General features: G+C 40.5%; 1 protein-coding gene across 11 annotated transcripts in view; it reads left to right on the top strand.

Moving 5' to 3' along the window:
* The first annotated feature begins 3,014 nt into the window (after positions 1-3,014).
* Positions 3,015-17,318, top strand: part of LOC139987739 (uncharacterized) — a 177,138-nt gene continuing 162,834 nt past the window's right edge. For 7 of the 11 annotated variants that reach the window (XR_011799910.1, XR_012453375.1, XM_072004338.1 and 4 more), the window contains exons 1-4: positions 3,015-3,186; positions 3,738-4,156; positions 4,431-4,545; positions 4,730-4,953. Coding sequence is in view for 5 of the 11 variants with exons in the window: in XM_072004338.1 (XP_071860439.1) it covers positions 4,944-4,953 (10 nt within the window). In the remaining 6 variants the exon portion in view is untranslated. The remainder of the gene's footprint in view (positions 3,187-3,737; positions 4,157-4,430; positions 4,546-4,729; positions 4,954-17,318) is intronic. The other 4 variants (XR_011799913.1, XR_012453374.1, XR_011799916.1 and 1 more) reach the window with 2 other exon arrangements.

Consider the following 17,318-nt stretch of genomic DNA (forward strand, 5'->3'; position numbering starts at 1 on the left):
AGTGTTTTATTTTACGCCGTCCAAACGCGGTTCTCAATATCTGATTGATGCTCGGTTTAGAACCAGCTGTGCACAATATCGTCTTATCTGTAATTGCATTACTTCGATCCTACGGTGTAATTATGCTTGTCGCGCAGATGTCTCTCTGCTACGTGGTTCATGCAAATTTTTCAGCTTGCAAGATTGAGACGTTTGAGCTCTGTTCATGTTGCATTCATTGAGAGATCTTCCGTCACGGTTGTTTCGCATTCGTTTCGATAATATCAGTTTTCTTAACTTTTTAATTATCGGTTATACGATGCACGTCACAAGATAGAATTGTGTCGTTGTAACTGTCTTTGTGCGTATATGATATGTATAAGAAGGTGTTGAGTATAAGAATGTAAGATTTTAAGAGTTCAGAATACTTATTAAAAGTCTGAAACATGATTAACGAGTTAAAAAAAATTTGTATGTGCGAGTATTTGCCAATGTGACAAGTAGATAATCTAAATGTTTAGAGGTCTGTTTGAAAAGAGAAATCGATCGAATATGATGTTAATTTAAAAAGAAGATTGATAGATGCTTCATCTCGAAGCGGAGAAATGAGAACCGTTTCAGTGACGATGCTATTAATTCATAGAGTTCATAATCTATTAGTTACGTTAGCGGAGGAGCGTTAACGAGTGTAATGGCAGCACACGCCATCTACGTGTCATTTAATTCTGACACCCTCACACCATCGATGATCTCATGCCGCGAGCCGACTTGACTTCGCTTAATTGTTTGTTATCATTACCGAGCGCGTGCTATTGAAATTAATGTTGATCTGTCTCAGTTAACATGTGCGCTCCCATAAAACCTGCTTCCGGCGCGTTGGCCCAGCTCACTTGATGGAATTAAGCTGCATGCGTCTCGCGTCGACGCTTGTTCCCCTGAAATAACCAGTTTTTCGACAGGCATCCGCTTTTCGATGTTACGTTCACCTCGACTGCACTCAATATGCTTGTTTGATTGCGTGCGTACGACTACAGTTTACTTAAAATAAATTACCTGAAGCAATTTTATTTTTTCATTATATTTGCTTACAAGGGTAATCCAATTTTAATTTGTCTAAATTTTATAAAGGCAGCAATTCATAACGGACTTCACCTTCGTTCTCCGTGCAGAACTTTGTTCCCGATCAGTCAACTGAACCCTGAAATCGTTTCTGGTTGAAGTTCATCCCGTTGATCGCAGAGAGAACTTCCTCTCATTGATGGACGATAAACGATTCTAATCTAACGCGACCAGCGAGCCAACGCATAATATGGTCGTTGACCCTCAGCCAATGATTCTGATCTCTCGACCCCAGCGTGTTATTTGATCGTTTGAACATCGAAAATTGTAGAAATGCAAGCTATTGTGCGGAAGTAAATAGCTCCGTCTACAAAGAGTCTACTGCAATTTGTGTTCATTTCCCAACTATGAAGCTAATATTTGTATTCATAGATACTTCACACTGGTTCCACGTTTTCTCTTACATTTGAATTAATTTACATATTTATCCATTTAATTAAAAAAAGGTTTTAATTTATGGTATCGTACGAACATATAATATATTATACAAAATATATGGTGTTCAATGAGAATATTCATTCGACTATTATATTATCTTACTCATTATAGTCGTTACTTTATACTCGTACCTTTTTAAGTTGGGCATTTTGTAAGATATCAAAGCAACCTACATATTTTTAAGTACCACTTTGTACCCCATAAATAGAAGAATTCGATATGTACAGGTACAAAATTGCATAAAAGAAGGAATATTATTCGACATTCGTCAAATGTGTAGATATAGTATATACTCGTACACGATAGCTAGTGAACATTATCTTGAACAACAGTTTTTGCAAAGTTGATAGGACAAACCTGATTGGCCTTGCAGAATCCAAGTACATATAATTTGCTTTTATGACTCGATAGCTTCGCGAAACGTGTTCCCAACGACGAAATCGTCGCCGGAGGAATCAGAAAGTCATTCTTGATATCGATCCCAGACGAATCCAAATGGACAACCCACTCGCGATATAATTTAATGATCATCGAAGGTTTTTCAAAGAACGCGGAGCAGTGTTGTCCGTAGCGCTAAAACCGGCTATCGCGATCGGACACGTCCGCAACGGACATACATAGTCGTTGATCGCAGTTTATTACGAATCGGGCACGGTCCAGATACGGCCGATCGTCGTTACGTGTGCTGCTCGATCGACGATATTATTACAGATTGCCTGAACGGCCTGTGAAATTCATGATGAGCCGTTTAATGGCTTTCGACAGCCGCGAAAATGATCCATTATGTTTCGACGCAGCAGCTTGGCCTTTGTTGATCAACCTCGAGTATCATCGATGCACGAGAGAGCTCTATTAAACTGTTGGTGCAATGCTTCCTTCGTAGTCGCTAACAGTTCTATTCTGTTAACCTGGTAAACAGAAAAATTGAATTGATTCGACGAAATCGTTCACGTAATTCAGTTGTACCTCCAGTATTTGAATTAAGGGGAATAAATAATACGTAATTCGAATAAGAGAATGCGAAACTTGTTAAGATTTTCGGGAGTTTCGATACTTTCAAGAGTTATCGAAGCTTAGAAACTCGAGATAAAATTCAAATCTTACCGATAGTCTGCGGATATTTATGCAAATTCATTGTTTTATGAGCACAATTTAAGAAATAAAAACCCAAACGACGATTTGTTTCATCTATTAAATAAAATACTACAAAGAGTATTCCACTTTAAATACTTTATACAATATATTTCTACGAATTATATGGATAGTAGACATTTTTATCTTTGCCTTTCTTACACTTACAAAGAAATTCAAGAGTTTTAAATATTCCGAATTATTTGGAATAATTTTGCTGTTTCTAATACACAGTGAGAAACTACGAACCGCTTTGAATTTAAAATTCAAATGGGCCCGCCGCTAGTAGCGACGCTATAATTGTAAATGACCAATCACATCAAACGTCGAAGATGCGAAACGTCATTTCTAAGATGGCGAGGATATTGATGATACGTAGAATTTTCTCGCGATTGAATGTAAAATTTGTGATGTTTTTTCAAATGTTCCGTGTATGACTGTGTGTATATGTGTGTTTGTGTTGTGAGCTGATTGCTGCATATGGACTGATATTTAACCGATAGCAACATGAAATATCAGGTACCCTTTTTTTAATATTAACCTATACAGTAAAGGTTAGATTTCGTTGTTTACGAATGCAACATATGAAAAATTAATATAATAAACATGTCAATGTATTATTACATTCATATTTGTAATATATTGTCATTATTTGAGTTTGTTATTGTTCAATTCTGCGTACGAAAATTTCTATATGATTTAGAAAGAACATACACGGTATGTACATATATATACATATTTGACAGTTTAATTATCACTAGACTTTTGTTAATATAATTACAGAAGTACATATCGACAGACAATTATTTTACTTACCAAGTATTATAGAAAGTATTATACTTTGGATATTTTATATACGTTTTCATATTCTGTGTGTCTTGTCGTGTAATTTTGCACTTCTAAATTTCCTATAAATGAATACAAATCCGCGCACTAATTATCACTATCGAAGATTCAAATATGTTTGATAAGATCGATGGAGTGAAACGTTTCTTTCTTTATTCTTTCTTAGAATCTCTATCTATTTCCAAACTTTTAAGCGTTCCGTTTTTCTATTGTACTTTTTCTAGCGATCCATCTCGGTGCGCGCGCATAATTAGACTGAGTTATCGGCGCCAGATTCGGGGACAATGGCTGTATAAATATTCTCGTCGGGAGCGGTCCACGTACGTGGGCAGATGCGTCTTGCGGATACAGGGTGGTCCTGACTAAATGCAACGTGGATCAGAACAAGGCCGACTCGTAACGAGCGCGTCGCGAAGCGCCTGTTACGGCCACGCTTGATGCACGACGATCTGTCGCGTTTTTGACGCGAGTCGTTACTTGCCACTTCTCAGGCCATCGCCGAATTCCCTCGCGTTTCGTGTACGTGTTGCGATTCCACGATCTTTCGTCGATCCTTGTCATCTAGCAATTCTTCTAACCAGCGAAATAATAGTGTCTCACGTGTCTTCAATAAATCCAAGATATTAACGGATCAAAGACCTGTGTAAGTTACTTGCAGCTTAGGTTACTGTTATTCTTACCATATGTTATGTTACGTAACTGAAATCTAAAAGCGTAATAGTTCTGAAAGAATTTATTTATGTGATGTAAGTACAGATGAATGCTCTATTTATCTGTATGTCTGAAGATAAACGGTTTATGTAATAGACATTCATTGATTCTGCCCATTACGATTTTTTATTCAAATAGATGAATTCATTTGGTAGAAGTTCAATTCGTCCTAATAAATAGAGATTTACTATAATTCTTCTTTATAGGGTATTCTTGTAAGTAGTTCCGCAAAGTATTACTCTGTTTATCAAAGTCCTGAGAAGAACTTAAAAACTTGAAATAGGTTGAAAATGACCTGCTGAGAAAACAATCGTTTACTAAGTAAATATAAATTATCTAATATATTAAATACCCTTTCTATACTATTTGCATTGAAAAAATCTAAGAAAATATAAATATATCTGTGTAGCTACATCGATAGCTTCACTACTTTGATCAATTACTCCAACGATACTTCTTAAATATAAGTTACGCTATCAAGAACTCTGTGTTTGCGATCTTCAAGGTGTTAAAAGTTATGTAAAAATCTAATTCCATTCTCGCAACGAGAACCACCAACGAGATAGTGAACTGATCGACACATGGAAGAAAAAAAAGCTGCAACCATTAATAAACGTGCAACACGACATCGTAGGTGGAATGGTAACTCATGCTGGGACCGGAAGAGGAACGCGGTTATAAAATAAATGTAACGAGTCCTGTTCGATAGTAAAAGGCTAATGAGAATAGGTGCGTGCGAATGCCGTGAGACAACGCCCCAATTAACATAACGCATCGTGCGGAGACATTTATTTATTTATATTCGTCTCCAGAGAGTGGTGGAGGCGGTTGGTGGAGGGGACGGGTCGAGCTTTATTTATGGTCTATCAAGTTAATTAATAACGCTCTCTATCCTCCGTCTCTCTCGTTCTCTTCTCGGGCGTGTGTACGACTCGTCGCATGGAAAAATTAATTCGGTCATTAACGGATCGTATCCGTAACAGTATGATTCGTGTCCCTCCTGAGTCTCCCGAGACGACCGAGAAAGATGAGTTCGGGTCCCATGGGCGTTTTCAGAAATATCGATTAATCAACGAAAGGGAGAGGTTGTGGATACAATTGATGGCTTCTACGGTCTCTATCGCTTTGCTTCGGTTCTGACGTACAATTGAAAAGAAAAACAGGCCGGATATGGCAAGGGACAAGATGATATAATGTGATTCAGCTCGGATAGATTATTAGTGGATTAATGGATGTTATAGAAATTCTTTTAGCTTCTTAGTTAGCTGCATAATTGATAGATTTAATTGATAGATATGTATAACGATGAGATGCTGGAAATGAAAATTTCATATAAACAGGCGATACACTATATTGCAAGAAACTCATAAATAACAAGATGCGAAGGATCTGCGATTGATTGTCTTATTGTGTAATACAAACTACCAATTTCTAATTTAAAAAAAAAATGGATTTTTGATATAAAGCGTAGACGAAGGGAACAGGATTGTTAACAACTATTATATTTTTCTCAAGACTAATTAACAAAAGAAAAATAAATCAGGTAATATGGCAAAACGAATTAAGTAGTGAAATGGATATCGAAAGAATAAGAATAATTAAAAACAAATATATAATGTCTACAGAAAGCCTTAATATTAAATACAAATTGGAAATTTAGAATTCTGCACGAACGTATGGCGAGGGGTAGAATTTATTTCGCAGGCGTAAAAAATGATGCCCACTAATTGCATAAACCAACAAGTGTAACCCAATCCAAAGTGTCTCCATAGTCAAGAGGATGGATAATTACCATGGTACGAGGCCCGAAATGCCGGTGTAACACGATCGGGCCACTTCTCGGGAAAGAAGGACCTTTTCAGACGGCCGTTTGAATTCGGTTGACCTTCCCTGTTCGAAGGATACTATCTCCTTTAAACCGTAGAGCCCTCTATAAAACAAAAGTCCTCGTGGCCTCTTAATGACTCGACCTAGCGTGTTTCTCGAGGTCGCGGACCACGAATGCGCCACGTCGTAAAATATCGGACAAAATCTTTCCATCGACGTCTTTCATCTTTCTTTCTACCACGTTCACGGCAAGATCTCTCTCTTCTTTTCTCTCTATTTTCCAATTAAACGAATTTCCATTCGAAACGATCGTTGGATCGTAATAAAAAATAAAGATTGTATAGTATATATTTATCGAATCAGCGACGTGTAATCGACGTTTTGCAACATTTCGCGTGATGTTTCATGTTATGAAACGTCATTTAAACGTGGAATGAAAAGAAATCGTGTATAATAGAGATCGCATGAATCTTGCCGGCGGAATAAATTCTGCAATTCGAGATGGAAGTCGTAACAATTTTTTCTCTTCGGATCCGGTTATTTTAGAGTAACGTTCAAACCAGCCGCAGAAATGTCGCACCTTCGGTCTTAACAACATGATAGAGTGCGAGCGACAGCCAACTTTATCATTCTTGAGCGTGGTGGGTGCGTTAACTGCGGTGCACGCTAGTATTTTGCTGGCCCTATTAATAGATACGTCTGTGTCTATGTAGCCGCAGCATTACAGATATTAATAGCCCATAAATTCAACGCTATTTCCACAGGTAAAAGTTGTACAGCAAAAACTCGCAGGCAATTCTTTGCTATTTCGCGGAAGCTATCGTTCAACTGATACTGACAATAAGCGATGTACGAACAAGGAAATTACATTTCTGACGAACTGATTTCTGATGTGATTTTAATTGTTATTTGGTATTGAATAACCAAAATACTAATTATAATATTAATTATATTTCAGAGCGATAATTGAACAATTGTCTCTAAAAATGAAAATTTTTAGTGACGAAATAACGAAGGAAGTAGGTGTTCTGCGAAATATAATAAATAACACGTTATTAGGTTTCAAATGTTTTTATGTAACATGCGAAGATAAATACAAATCACTTCGTAGGAGGACACTAATGAATGAATCTTTAGTAAATGCAAAGAAAATGCAAGTGCCTCAAATGTCTATCAGCATCTACCGTACCAGTACTTTTTAAACGATCAATTTATTATTCAATTAATTTGTGTAAAACTAATAATCAAGTTATAGAAGGAAAAATCATGTGAAATTACGTAAGCGAACTTTGAGTCCTATTAGAAATAGATAAATCCACAAGCATCGATTTACACACAAAACGCATTAACCACTGAGCCAACAAAAACATGAACAGCGTAAACAGATTTCACTGTCCATTAAAATTCCCCGATTACCCCATCTCATTACCAAAAATACTTCAACGACGTACGCCAATTTCGTTAACAAACATCATCTTCACGCTCCTCTCTAATACTTTTCGCACCTGCAACAGGACAGGTCTTCGAGGAAAGCTCTACCGTTGCAGATATGCAGTCCGCGACGGAGAGGAACATAAAAACTCGGGTTGCTGGCTTTTCGATGGAGCGTCGCATTTTAATTATTTCGCTAGGTTTCGTGATGACGGTTTCGCGGGGGAGCGAGGAAAGGCAGGCAGAGGTTGTGCACTGGGCGGACACAATGGGGCACCGTCGAACGAAGGTCTCGCGGTTCTCTGCCGAGCCCTGGTATAATGTTTTATGGCTGCGATCAGCCGTAGAAGTATGAAGTGTCGATAGAGCGAGGCAGAAGCGAAGAGCGGCAAAGATCAAAGGGCCTATAGACGCCGCGTGGTAGCTCGGGACACGCTCGCCCCCCTCCTTCCAGCTCTCGCGTGTTCTCTTTCTCCTTTGCCGACTGGATGGGCCTTCTTGCTCCATCCACATCGTGATTTCAGCTATTCTCACCGTCCTCCTCGCTCCTCACGAGACCCGCTCACTCTTCGAGCAAATGTCTCTCTCTCTCTCTCTCTCTTTTTCTTCGTTTCTTTCTTTTCCTTTTCGTTTTTTCGCCTTTTTCCCCTATTTGTTTCCTTTCGCGTTCGCGATGCTTCTTCCACTTCTTCTTCGCGACCGCGACCGCGTCCAACACTTTTTGCATCTTTTTCCCGAAGATTCCGTGCTTCTCGCGAGGCCATTGGTCCTCCATGCAGTTCTCCAAGATCTAAGATTCTAAATGGAAGAATTCTGAGTTTGTGCTTGTCAATGATAATAGTTTGAATGTGCGACGATAAGCGAGAGACTAGGAACGATTAGTTAATATTCGACAGCTTTTGGATGATTAGTATCGTATTTGTATTTTGGTATCGGACCTTTTTAGATTTTTATTTTGCTAATGTCGTAAATGATTGGTGCATTAAGTGGGTTGTGAAACCTTTACGTGATTTATTCGTCGGATAGAATGATAAATTACAATAAATGGACAATGTGGAAGGGTCAATTTGCAAGTTTGAATTGCAAGTTTGCAATCGTAGTGTATATTTAACATACACAATTTCTTTCTAGAAAAATGTTGCAAATAAGAATTGATGTACTCAGGAATCCATCTAGTAGTAAATTTTCAGAAAATTCCAGAAATATTACCATCTTCTAAATTAAGACATTTCATCTGTTTAAAAAACTTTCAAAAATTAACTTGCTAGGAAAACCTAACAATTTTATTGTTAACAAAAAATTTTCAGCAACTTGTAATAAGGTTCTTTCAAATTTCGCCGAAGGGAAAGTTTGCTAGAAGTGGTTGAGGAGTGGTAGAAGACGTCAGAGCTTCGTAAGTTGCGAATTCGTTCTGACGACGGAAACCCCGGCCTGAACGTCGCGTTTCGAAACTAATAACGGCCAATTGTCGGCGTATCGCGTACCCGGCGTAATTGGAGGAATAAATTGAAAAATTAGCAGAACGGCTCGGTAGCTCTGAGTCATCAGAGTCCCTCCAGATCCGCCGGTCTGCCGATAATAACAACGACTGGAATGTCAAACGGTCGCTTCGGCCTGCAACGAGCGGCCTAACTCCTTCATTTCCCCGCAAATTGCGAACCTCGTGTCCCCTTATCGGCGTCGCTTTGCGATCTGAAAATTTCATCACGTCATCGGTGACGTGCAATTACAAACCCAATACGGATTATATACTTTGAGCAACCTATTTTCCAAATTTTAGTTTTATATCCGATTCGTCTGAATCACTTCCAAAGAAAATATCGAGAATATAACTATGGAGTTTGATAAAATTTGACTTTGTAGTGCTATATTGATACTATAGGGAACTGTTCCACTAACGAAACTCTTCCGATTATTTCATTTTATTCTCATTTTTCAAACTACAAGTTTCCCTTCGGTAACTTCAAACCTTGAAGATATACGTAAAGTATTACATTTTTCTTAGTTATGTTCGTGAAAGTATGAAATTGCATAAGAATTTGCGACCTAATGATCACAATCAAAATTATACATATACAATGCTATTGTTAAATTTGAATTTCAAGTTTGCCAATCATCTACCAAGAATTCCATCTGGAAAAAATTAGCAAACTTCTTCCAAATTCCCTTAACCATATACGTAATTCCCTTTTGATTCAAACAAAAAATTCAAAGACACTGGGAACACTGTTTACCTTGTCAACAGTGCAAAGTCTAACCATGAAGAGCGAAGGGGTCAAGAACCCAGTTGCTAATGAGCGGAGGAGGCATCTCTAGTCGCAATCGCATAAATCAGGGCAAAAGGGGCAGAGAACGACGAAGAGATGACAAGGGGAGGGGGGAGAACAACGAAGAAGCAAGTAGGAGAGATAGAGAGAATACGTCGGGCAGGTACGTCGTATACCTGGTGGGTTCAGGAAAACATTGACACGACACGAGGCAACGCACCCGTCCCGCCGATGACACAGCGGCGCACGTGCACTCTGAGTAGTCGGGCATAAATAATACAAGACGCGGACAAAGATGCCGCCCTCTTGACCATTTGTTTAAATTAAAATTATCCCTGGACCGAGCAGAGTTCGTCTCCTCTGGTGTCCGCACGCCGGCTCTTTTATTATAATTGTTAATGGACGCTTGTCTATGCTGCCCCGACCACCTCTACACGTGGCCTATTCGCGCGCTGATCCGCTCAAGCCACCAATCTGCGTTAATTTGTTCGTTCTGACGCTTAATTTGATTTTTTAGCGCCTATGGTTCTTTTGGTATAGTAAAACATAATTTATAGAGTGTGTCTTTGACTATCATCAATCTATTTGCAGAAGGTTGAGAAGGAGTTGCATAATGGTTTCCAGTATTTCATAATAATTGTTTTGTTGCGTTTTATGCGACGAGATCTACCAATTATGCGTATCGCGAGAAACATACAAATTAAACTCAAATACCTTTGAACTTAGAGCTTAGCATCCATTCGAAGAACAAGAAAGCCCTAAACTTTCAAACGGTCTAAAAACAGTGTACCTTGTTAAAGCCATTATTCTTGACGTATCAACATATCAGAACCGTAGTAGAACCGTCATGCTGTTAAAATCGAGACTTTTATTGGCCGAGGAGATGGGATGGCTCGGTATAGTTATCGAGAAAGCTGATGACATAAAGATGGGCCAGGATCAGGCTGGAAAGGCAACGAGGTTGAAATAGAATCATCAGGAATTCCGGGCATGACCTTAAATCGACTCTCCGATACCAATCTCTATCGATAGCCTCTCGCTTCGAGGACTCAACTGGATCCTGAAAACACGATAATTCGTCGAAGACTTTATGACGGTCATTTCAGACGTCCTGTCGATTCTCATTCGTGGCTAATTGAACGTTTTCTCACAGGGTTCAAGCGAGCCAAAACAGAAACGAGTAAAAGGTTCGTGACGTTCTTCGAATCCTCGAATCACCATCAGATTCGCCGATCTGCTCGCGTATGCCCAAACTAATTTTCCAATTAGCAACGAGTGGATTAACACCGTTGTATAAAATTGAAATTCGAACGAGCATCGCGACTATCATATAATGCCGCTATCTTATAACTGACTGCCGTGGTGCTGAACCACGTTAAAGTTTCCGTATATCTAACGATCGGCTAGTAGAAGTTAGACGCTATCGGCTAGCCTGGATCACAGGACAGTTTCGTAAAAACCGTGCTAGACCTGCTGGAATCTTTTTACGCGGGGGAACACATTAAAATACGCAATAAGTAATTACGAGCTGATGTTACTGTTAATTAAACATCGTTTTCGCTACGATGTTACAGAAAGTCAAGTCGACTGGAGTCTGAAAGTAATAAAGAGGCAAATAGGTAGTTTCTTGCGCCCAGTAATTATATCCATATAAATATAACGCTTCCTTCTATGGTAACGGCTGATGCAACACATTTTCTGTGATGTTATTTTCATGCAAAATTTCTTTGGACATCGAAGTGAATAATATTGTGTATTTCTAAATTCCAGTTATAATTGTCAATCTATATAAGTGAGATGAATAATAGAAGCGCAAAGAATTGAAAACTCGATAAAAGTAAATCAATTTTCAACGTCTATGACAGTAGCCTAATTTAGGAATTTTTGTATGTTTCATCGAGTATGTAATTTGTAAGAAATATTTGTCTAATGATATAAAACTGATAAGCATAAAACTCATTCGCGCTAATGAAAGAAAATAACAGACAAAATTATAAAGCTAAACGCAATATAATTGAAACTGTCTGACAACAACCCTTTATCGACGTAAACCGACGTTTCATCCAATATGACGTTCCCGCATTCGGCGAACTTAATTCCAGCAAAGCGTGGAATCTGTGGGAGAGATGCGGGCAATCGAGAGGAGGACAGCCAGAAAAATGTTCTTCGGAGCATTACTCATAGCCCATTGAAGGAACTATCCAAAGGCAAGCAACGTCTTCAGAAAACACGAACGTTAACGTGGCTGTGGCCATGACGCATTGGCGCGCAAGAAAAGCACGACGGGACGACCACGGAGAACAGAGTTGCTCGCGCGTTCGTTCTTCGTGGCTCGAAGAGTAAATAGCCCGACAACGGATCCATTCGAGGAGCGAATAAACGGGGGATCCAGTACGATTCGATTGGTCGTTTAGTAGAACGATCACACGCCTGTAAAATGCGAAACTCGTTCCTACAAGATCCGAACGCAGCACTACGCGCAATTTACCTCCTGCTCCGGAGCGCGGTAAAGCACTTTACACCGGGGTCTGGAGCGGTTTTATCGAATTCTGATCTCCTCCCGGTTCCTCTGTCCTTCACCGCCGTTGAATGTGATCCGACTGATAGGCAAACACGATGCCAGATGTTGGGCCAAGGCAATTTGCGCAACGATCGATTTATGACGGTCATATACGTGCACGATGTTCGCTGCTTTTCCCGTTTAATGTAGCTCCAATAAAGTCGTTCCTCGACGAGGCCAATCGCGAATTACAACGGGTCCTCGCGGCGATTGCTTTTTTCATGAAATTTCGAGAGGTTAGACGGAGATACCACTGGACGATAACAGCCGCAAATATCGTGTTTCAACGAACGTTGTTTATGAAATTTGAAAATCACCGGGAATCAGGATTTTCGTTACGTGCGTTTTTGGGTCCGATTAACGACGTGCTTTTCTGACGAGAATGACTGACAGTAGGGACCCAGGAATAAGATTTCAGAAAATATTAACACCGAAAATGGCTTCGTGACGATTCAGTGTCATTAAAATATATCAGGCGTTATCTTTCATAAAAGTTTTAATAAAATTCTTATTTATTGCAGAAAGCGTAGCTTGTGTTCTTAATCCACCACATGCTAACTGAATCATTTATGTCCAAACTCCATTCTTTCGCTTTTCTAAACCTTCAAAAAGCATGAAATTCTGGGATAGCAATGTCTTTATTAGATTACCATTCGTCGAATAAAACGTTTTAAACTTATTTCAGTGATATAGTAATTCCGAAGGATCAAATACAATTCTGAAATTTCGTTGGGATTATCTACAATCGGAAATGAAAGTCAAACTTTTCGATTAGTCGATGTCAATGTTCTCCAAATTGTTTCATTCCACTATTCGTTTACCTTCGTACGAGAACTTGCACTATCTCTGAAGATCATATCATCGTTGTAACCGCACGCTGTATGTTCTGTTAAGTAACGAGACAATCCCTCGAATAGCATAAAGAAACGTTCCACGCGATCATTCACTCTAATAGGAGTTGGCGAGCACTGTTCGAATGGAATGATAGATCGGCATGGCGTTGATCGCATCGAGCCCGCGACGAGAATCCGTCAATGTCGTCGGGTACGGGGAGTTTCCGTGGCCCTCCTCGTTTGACACGGATACCTTTTCTCTCCCTTTTCTCCTGTTCGCCTTCTTCAGAGACTTTGTCTTAGATGCTGCGAGAAGATACCGTGTGGAAGGTGTAATGGATCGCCACACGACCAGCCGCCCCAACCCCCGTAAGGAACACCGGCTGAGATCGGTCAGATTACAGAGAAGCGGGGCATAATGTCCAAACAGTTGCTCGTCAACAACCGTCTAACGGTCCTACAAAACGTCTACCATTGCCGATCGCGCGGCCGACAGTCGAATTCCTCGAACATCGGCCGATCGAGAGCTGAAATCTTCACGAACTGTCTTGGATACCGTTACGAGGCTCTACAACATGGGCCATCGTGGAAACTGCCGATGTTCGCGCCGATTCCAAGCTGCTCCGCCAGTAAACCAGATCCCCCGTGATCTGGAAACGAAAATTTTACGGTGGCAACCGTGGTTCGTGTTAACTGGCTCGTCTCTCAATGAGATCGTGGATTCCTCTGACATGACGGTAGGCTTAAAGGCTTACTTCGCTGAAATCGTATTGTGTGAACCATTGAGCAACTTGGATGAATCAGTAACAGGAATATTAGCTAAGTGTGACGCGCAGATTTCGATACAACTTTCTAGATTCATAGTGTAAGTAACTTACAACGTATCTGTTTAATGCTACGATGATTAGTAACGTTACGGCCACTCCATATAAGGGTCAATCTTTTCTCATTGTGTATTTTTAACGAATTATTCGAAGTTACTGAATTTTTCTACTAACATAACAAAAATCATATTTCATTAATTAAAAAGTCGTACTCGACTCCAGTCGATAGTCATGACAATATTCAAGATTCGAAGCTAATACATCTTGATTAGGACAAAGACCCCAATTTATAAAATGCTTCTAGTATATTGCTACTACATGAGGACCACTATCGACAAAGAAACACGACACCAAATCAACTTAAAAACCCAGCGAAACCCCTTCGAGTCTAACGAACTTAACAGCAGTACAAACAGCAGTGCAAACATAACCAAGAGTCGATTTAGACTCAGGAAATTTAAGAACCTTCCAATCCAACGGTAGAGACATGGAAGCGTTTCAATCCAGTATAGGGCAGCTGAAGGGATTAATAACCAGGTAGAAGGTAGCGAGAAAATCAAAGCGTAGGATTGGTGTTCACGATGAACAGGCTGAACTATCCCACGGTCGAGCTTCTCCTCCCGCAGGATATTCGATTTCGGTAGCTGTGGCTCGCGTTCGTACGGACTCTACGTCGTAGGAAAACGATGGACGTGGATCTGCGGAAAGACGTGGCACGCCGCGCCGTGGGTGTGTGCGCGGATGGGACGAGGAGATCCACGAGCACACGGCCGGAAAAGGAAGAGGAGAGGGGCTGGTAGAAGGAGCAAACGAGCTGTGGAAGATGAAAGAAGGACGGTGGTATCTCGTGGGTCGTAGTCGAGAAGAGCGAAGAAGGAAGAAATAGTGGTCGTGGGTCGAGGGGGGTGAGTTGGAGGGCGGATGGGTGGGGGGAGGCAAGAGAGACACAGAGGGAACTTGTTATGCTTTGAGAGATATGGCGGAGGCCTGCGGAATACATAATTTTGTAAAGACAAAAATGCTGCGGTCGTGCCTCGGTGGAGTCGCATTTTTCCTTGTTTCACGAAATGTTCAGGCTCGCCTTCCCTCCCACTCCCTCTTTTCCGTTCGTGGCCTGCTCCTTGTCCAAGCTTCTCCCTGCGCATCATCCCTCTCTCGTTCCTCTAGTAATGCGCCGCGGAATGAGAAACGTTTTGTAAAAAATGTATCCGCATCTTCGCAACGCCGCGGCTCTACCGGCCATGTCCTTTTCCCTTTTCCGTTCTCTCCTTCTCCCTTCCTTGCTGTGTATGGGGTAACATGCTGCACAGAATCGTGCGCGTGTTCTTGGAACGCGATCAAATGAATTCTGATGCACTTGAAGCGTTCGTTTCGCTGTCGATGAGGGAAACATGCGGCACGGCACGTGCTATTCAACTTTTCTAATCTCTTCAATGGCGGAGCAGATTGAACACCAATTGTTACTAATTGATCTTTATGGTGTAGAATTAGCTAATCTTGTCTCTCTCTCTCTTCTGTTCTTCAGATAAGAACGTGTGAATCTAGATTGATTTCCACCGATGAAATATTTATACGAGTTCGTGAAAATAATTCTTAGTTTATCAGCCTTGAAAGTAAAGGTATACTTCATCCAAATCACATGGTCGAAGTGAACAATTTTTATTTCTCATAAGCGAATTATAGAGGGTTAATTATTAAAAACCGTGTTCTTCGTTTCAACATACATTACATAAATAACAATGACTAATATCCAGATGACGTTTTTCCGTACGATACACGTAACGAAAAAATGCAGCGTTGTATCGATAGCACATTGAGATTTCAGCTTCTCTCACGTTTTCCTCGTTTCCTGTAGGTCGCGTGGGTCGGGGCATGTTTCACGATTTACAGACTAAAGGACACAAATTCCCGGACAATAATTCTCGAACTGAGATATCGGCGGGATCGTAAAGGACGACAAACTATTGTCTTAAGGACAAAATGTAGCCAATAAGTGGTCGTGCTACGGAAATAGGCGAAACGCGTGTAACGGTCCTTTCTTGAGGGAAAAAAAATTTCCATAAACTCCGCCGATCCTTTCGTGTGATCTCCTAGTCCCTTCCTCGTCGTTGGAGTCTGTTCTCTCTTGTCCCCTCTTACTTTCACGCATAGTTGAGATCCCTAACTGATTTTAGTGGTTTCCCTTTGACTTTTTGACGTCTTACAAGGGCCGACAGCCATTCAAATACTTCTGTAACCGCGCGCGGGGACTGTCGCCGCCATAACTAACCTAGGATAACTCTCTGGGAACTTTGCCTCTCTTTCTCTCCGCCGAATATTCGCCATTGCTCTCTCAACTACCGCTCCTTTTCTGCATCAACTTTTGTTCAGGGTTAAAACGGCTCGTTTTGTGGTTAGGAAAACTGTTAGGGTACCATGAATTATTGGAATTTGATTGTGCTCAAGTTCTCCAGCAACGAAGGTTGGACAACTTTGGCAACGTTGATAGGATCAAACATAATCGTAGTGCTAATTAGGTATCGTTATATTGTACTTAAAGTTGTGAATAACTTCAACATTACACATGATACTTTTATGTTAAATTATGATTTAAACGTTTCTGTAGGTATGTTTATATCTTTTGTTAATGTCAATGTACGAAACATGTATCTTGCAATATGATTTCTGGAAGTTTTTAAGTATATTTCATTCTTTTACGTACAAACGATATCGAAAATTATGATATTGATAACCGAGCTTCTAAAAATCAGATTAATTGAAAACTTTTCGTCAATCATAGCTACAACAATGATCTCCAAGGAATGTTATTTAACGAAACTTCTCATTACCGAGAATCTTAATACGTTCCTCCTAACTGGAGGAACCGCCTCAACTTATTGGCAGAAGAGCAAGCGCAATAATTCGAAACGGCTCGATCTTCAAAAGCGGAACTTCGACGATCCACCGAACTACGGTGGAACTTTTCTAGGTCAAACCCCTTCGCGTTCACATAACCCACTTCCGTCCAGAGGTTTTCCAACCACTTATCCGCCCTAACACGACGGTTCTTTCAACACAGAGAGGAGAGGATAGACGGAACGAAACGAAGGAGACTGAAAAGCTGAAACGGGCAAAGTGTGTCCGTGAGATTCAGAGAAACGCGAGTTCGCCTCGCAACTGTGGAGTTTGCATTCTGGCACGTATAGCAGTTTTCAAGATGGGTATTTGATAGGATGTGGACACGTAGGCTATGTATACGCGGTGACTCGGTAGATTAGGATGATATAATTACAACATTAACATAAGTCACCGGACAGGCACGGCCGCGGAATAGTAATCGTGTCGAACACGTGTGCGCGTCATCGCTGTTTCG

Source organism: Bombus fervidus, chromosome 5 (genome assembly GCF_041682495.2).
Source record: "Bombus fervidus isolate BK054 chromosome 5, iyBomFerv1, whole genome shotgun sequence".
Classification (NCBI taxonomy): domain Eukaryota; kingdom Metazoa; phylum Arthropoda; class Insecta; order Hymenoptera; family Apidae; genus Bombus; species Bombus fervidus.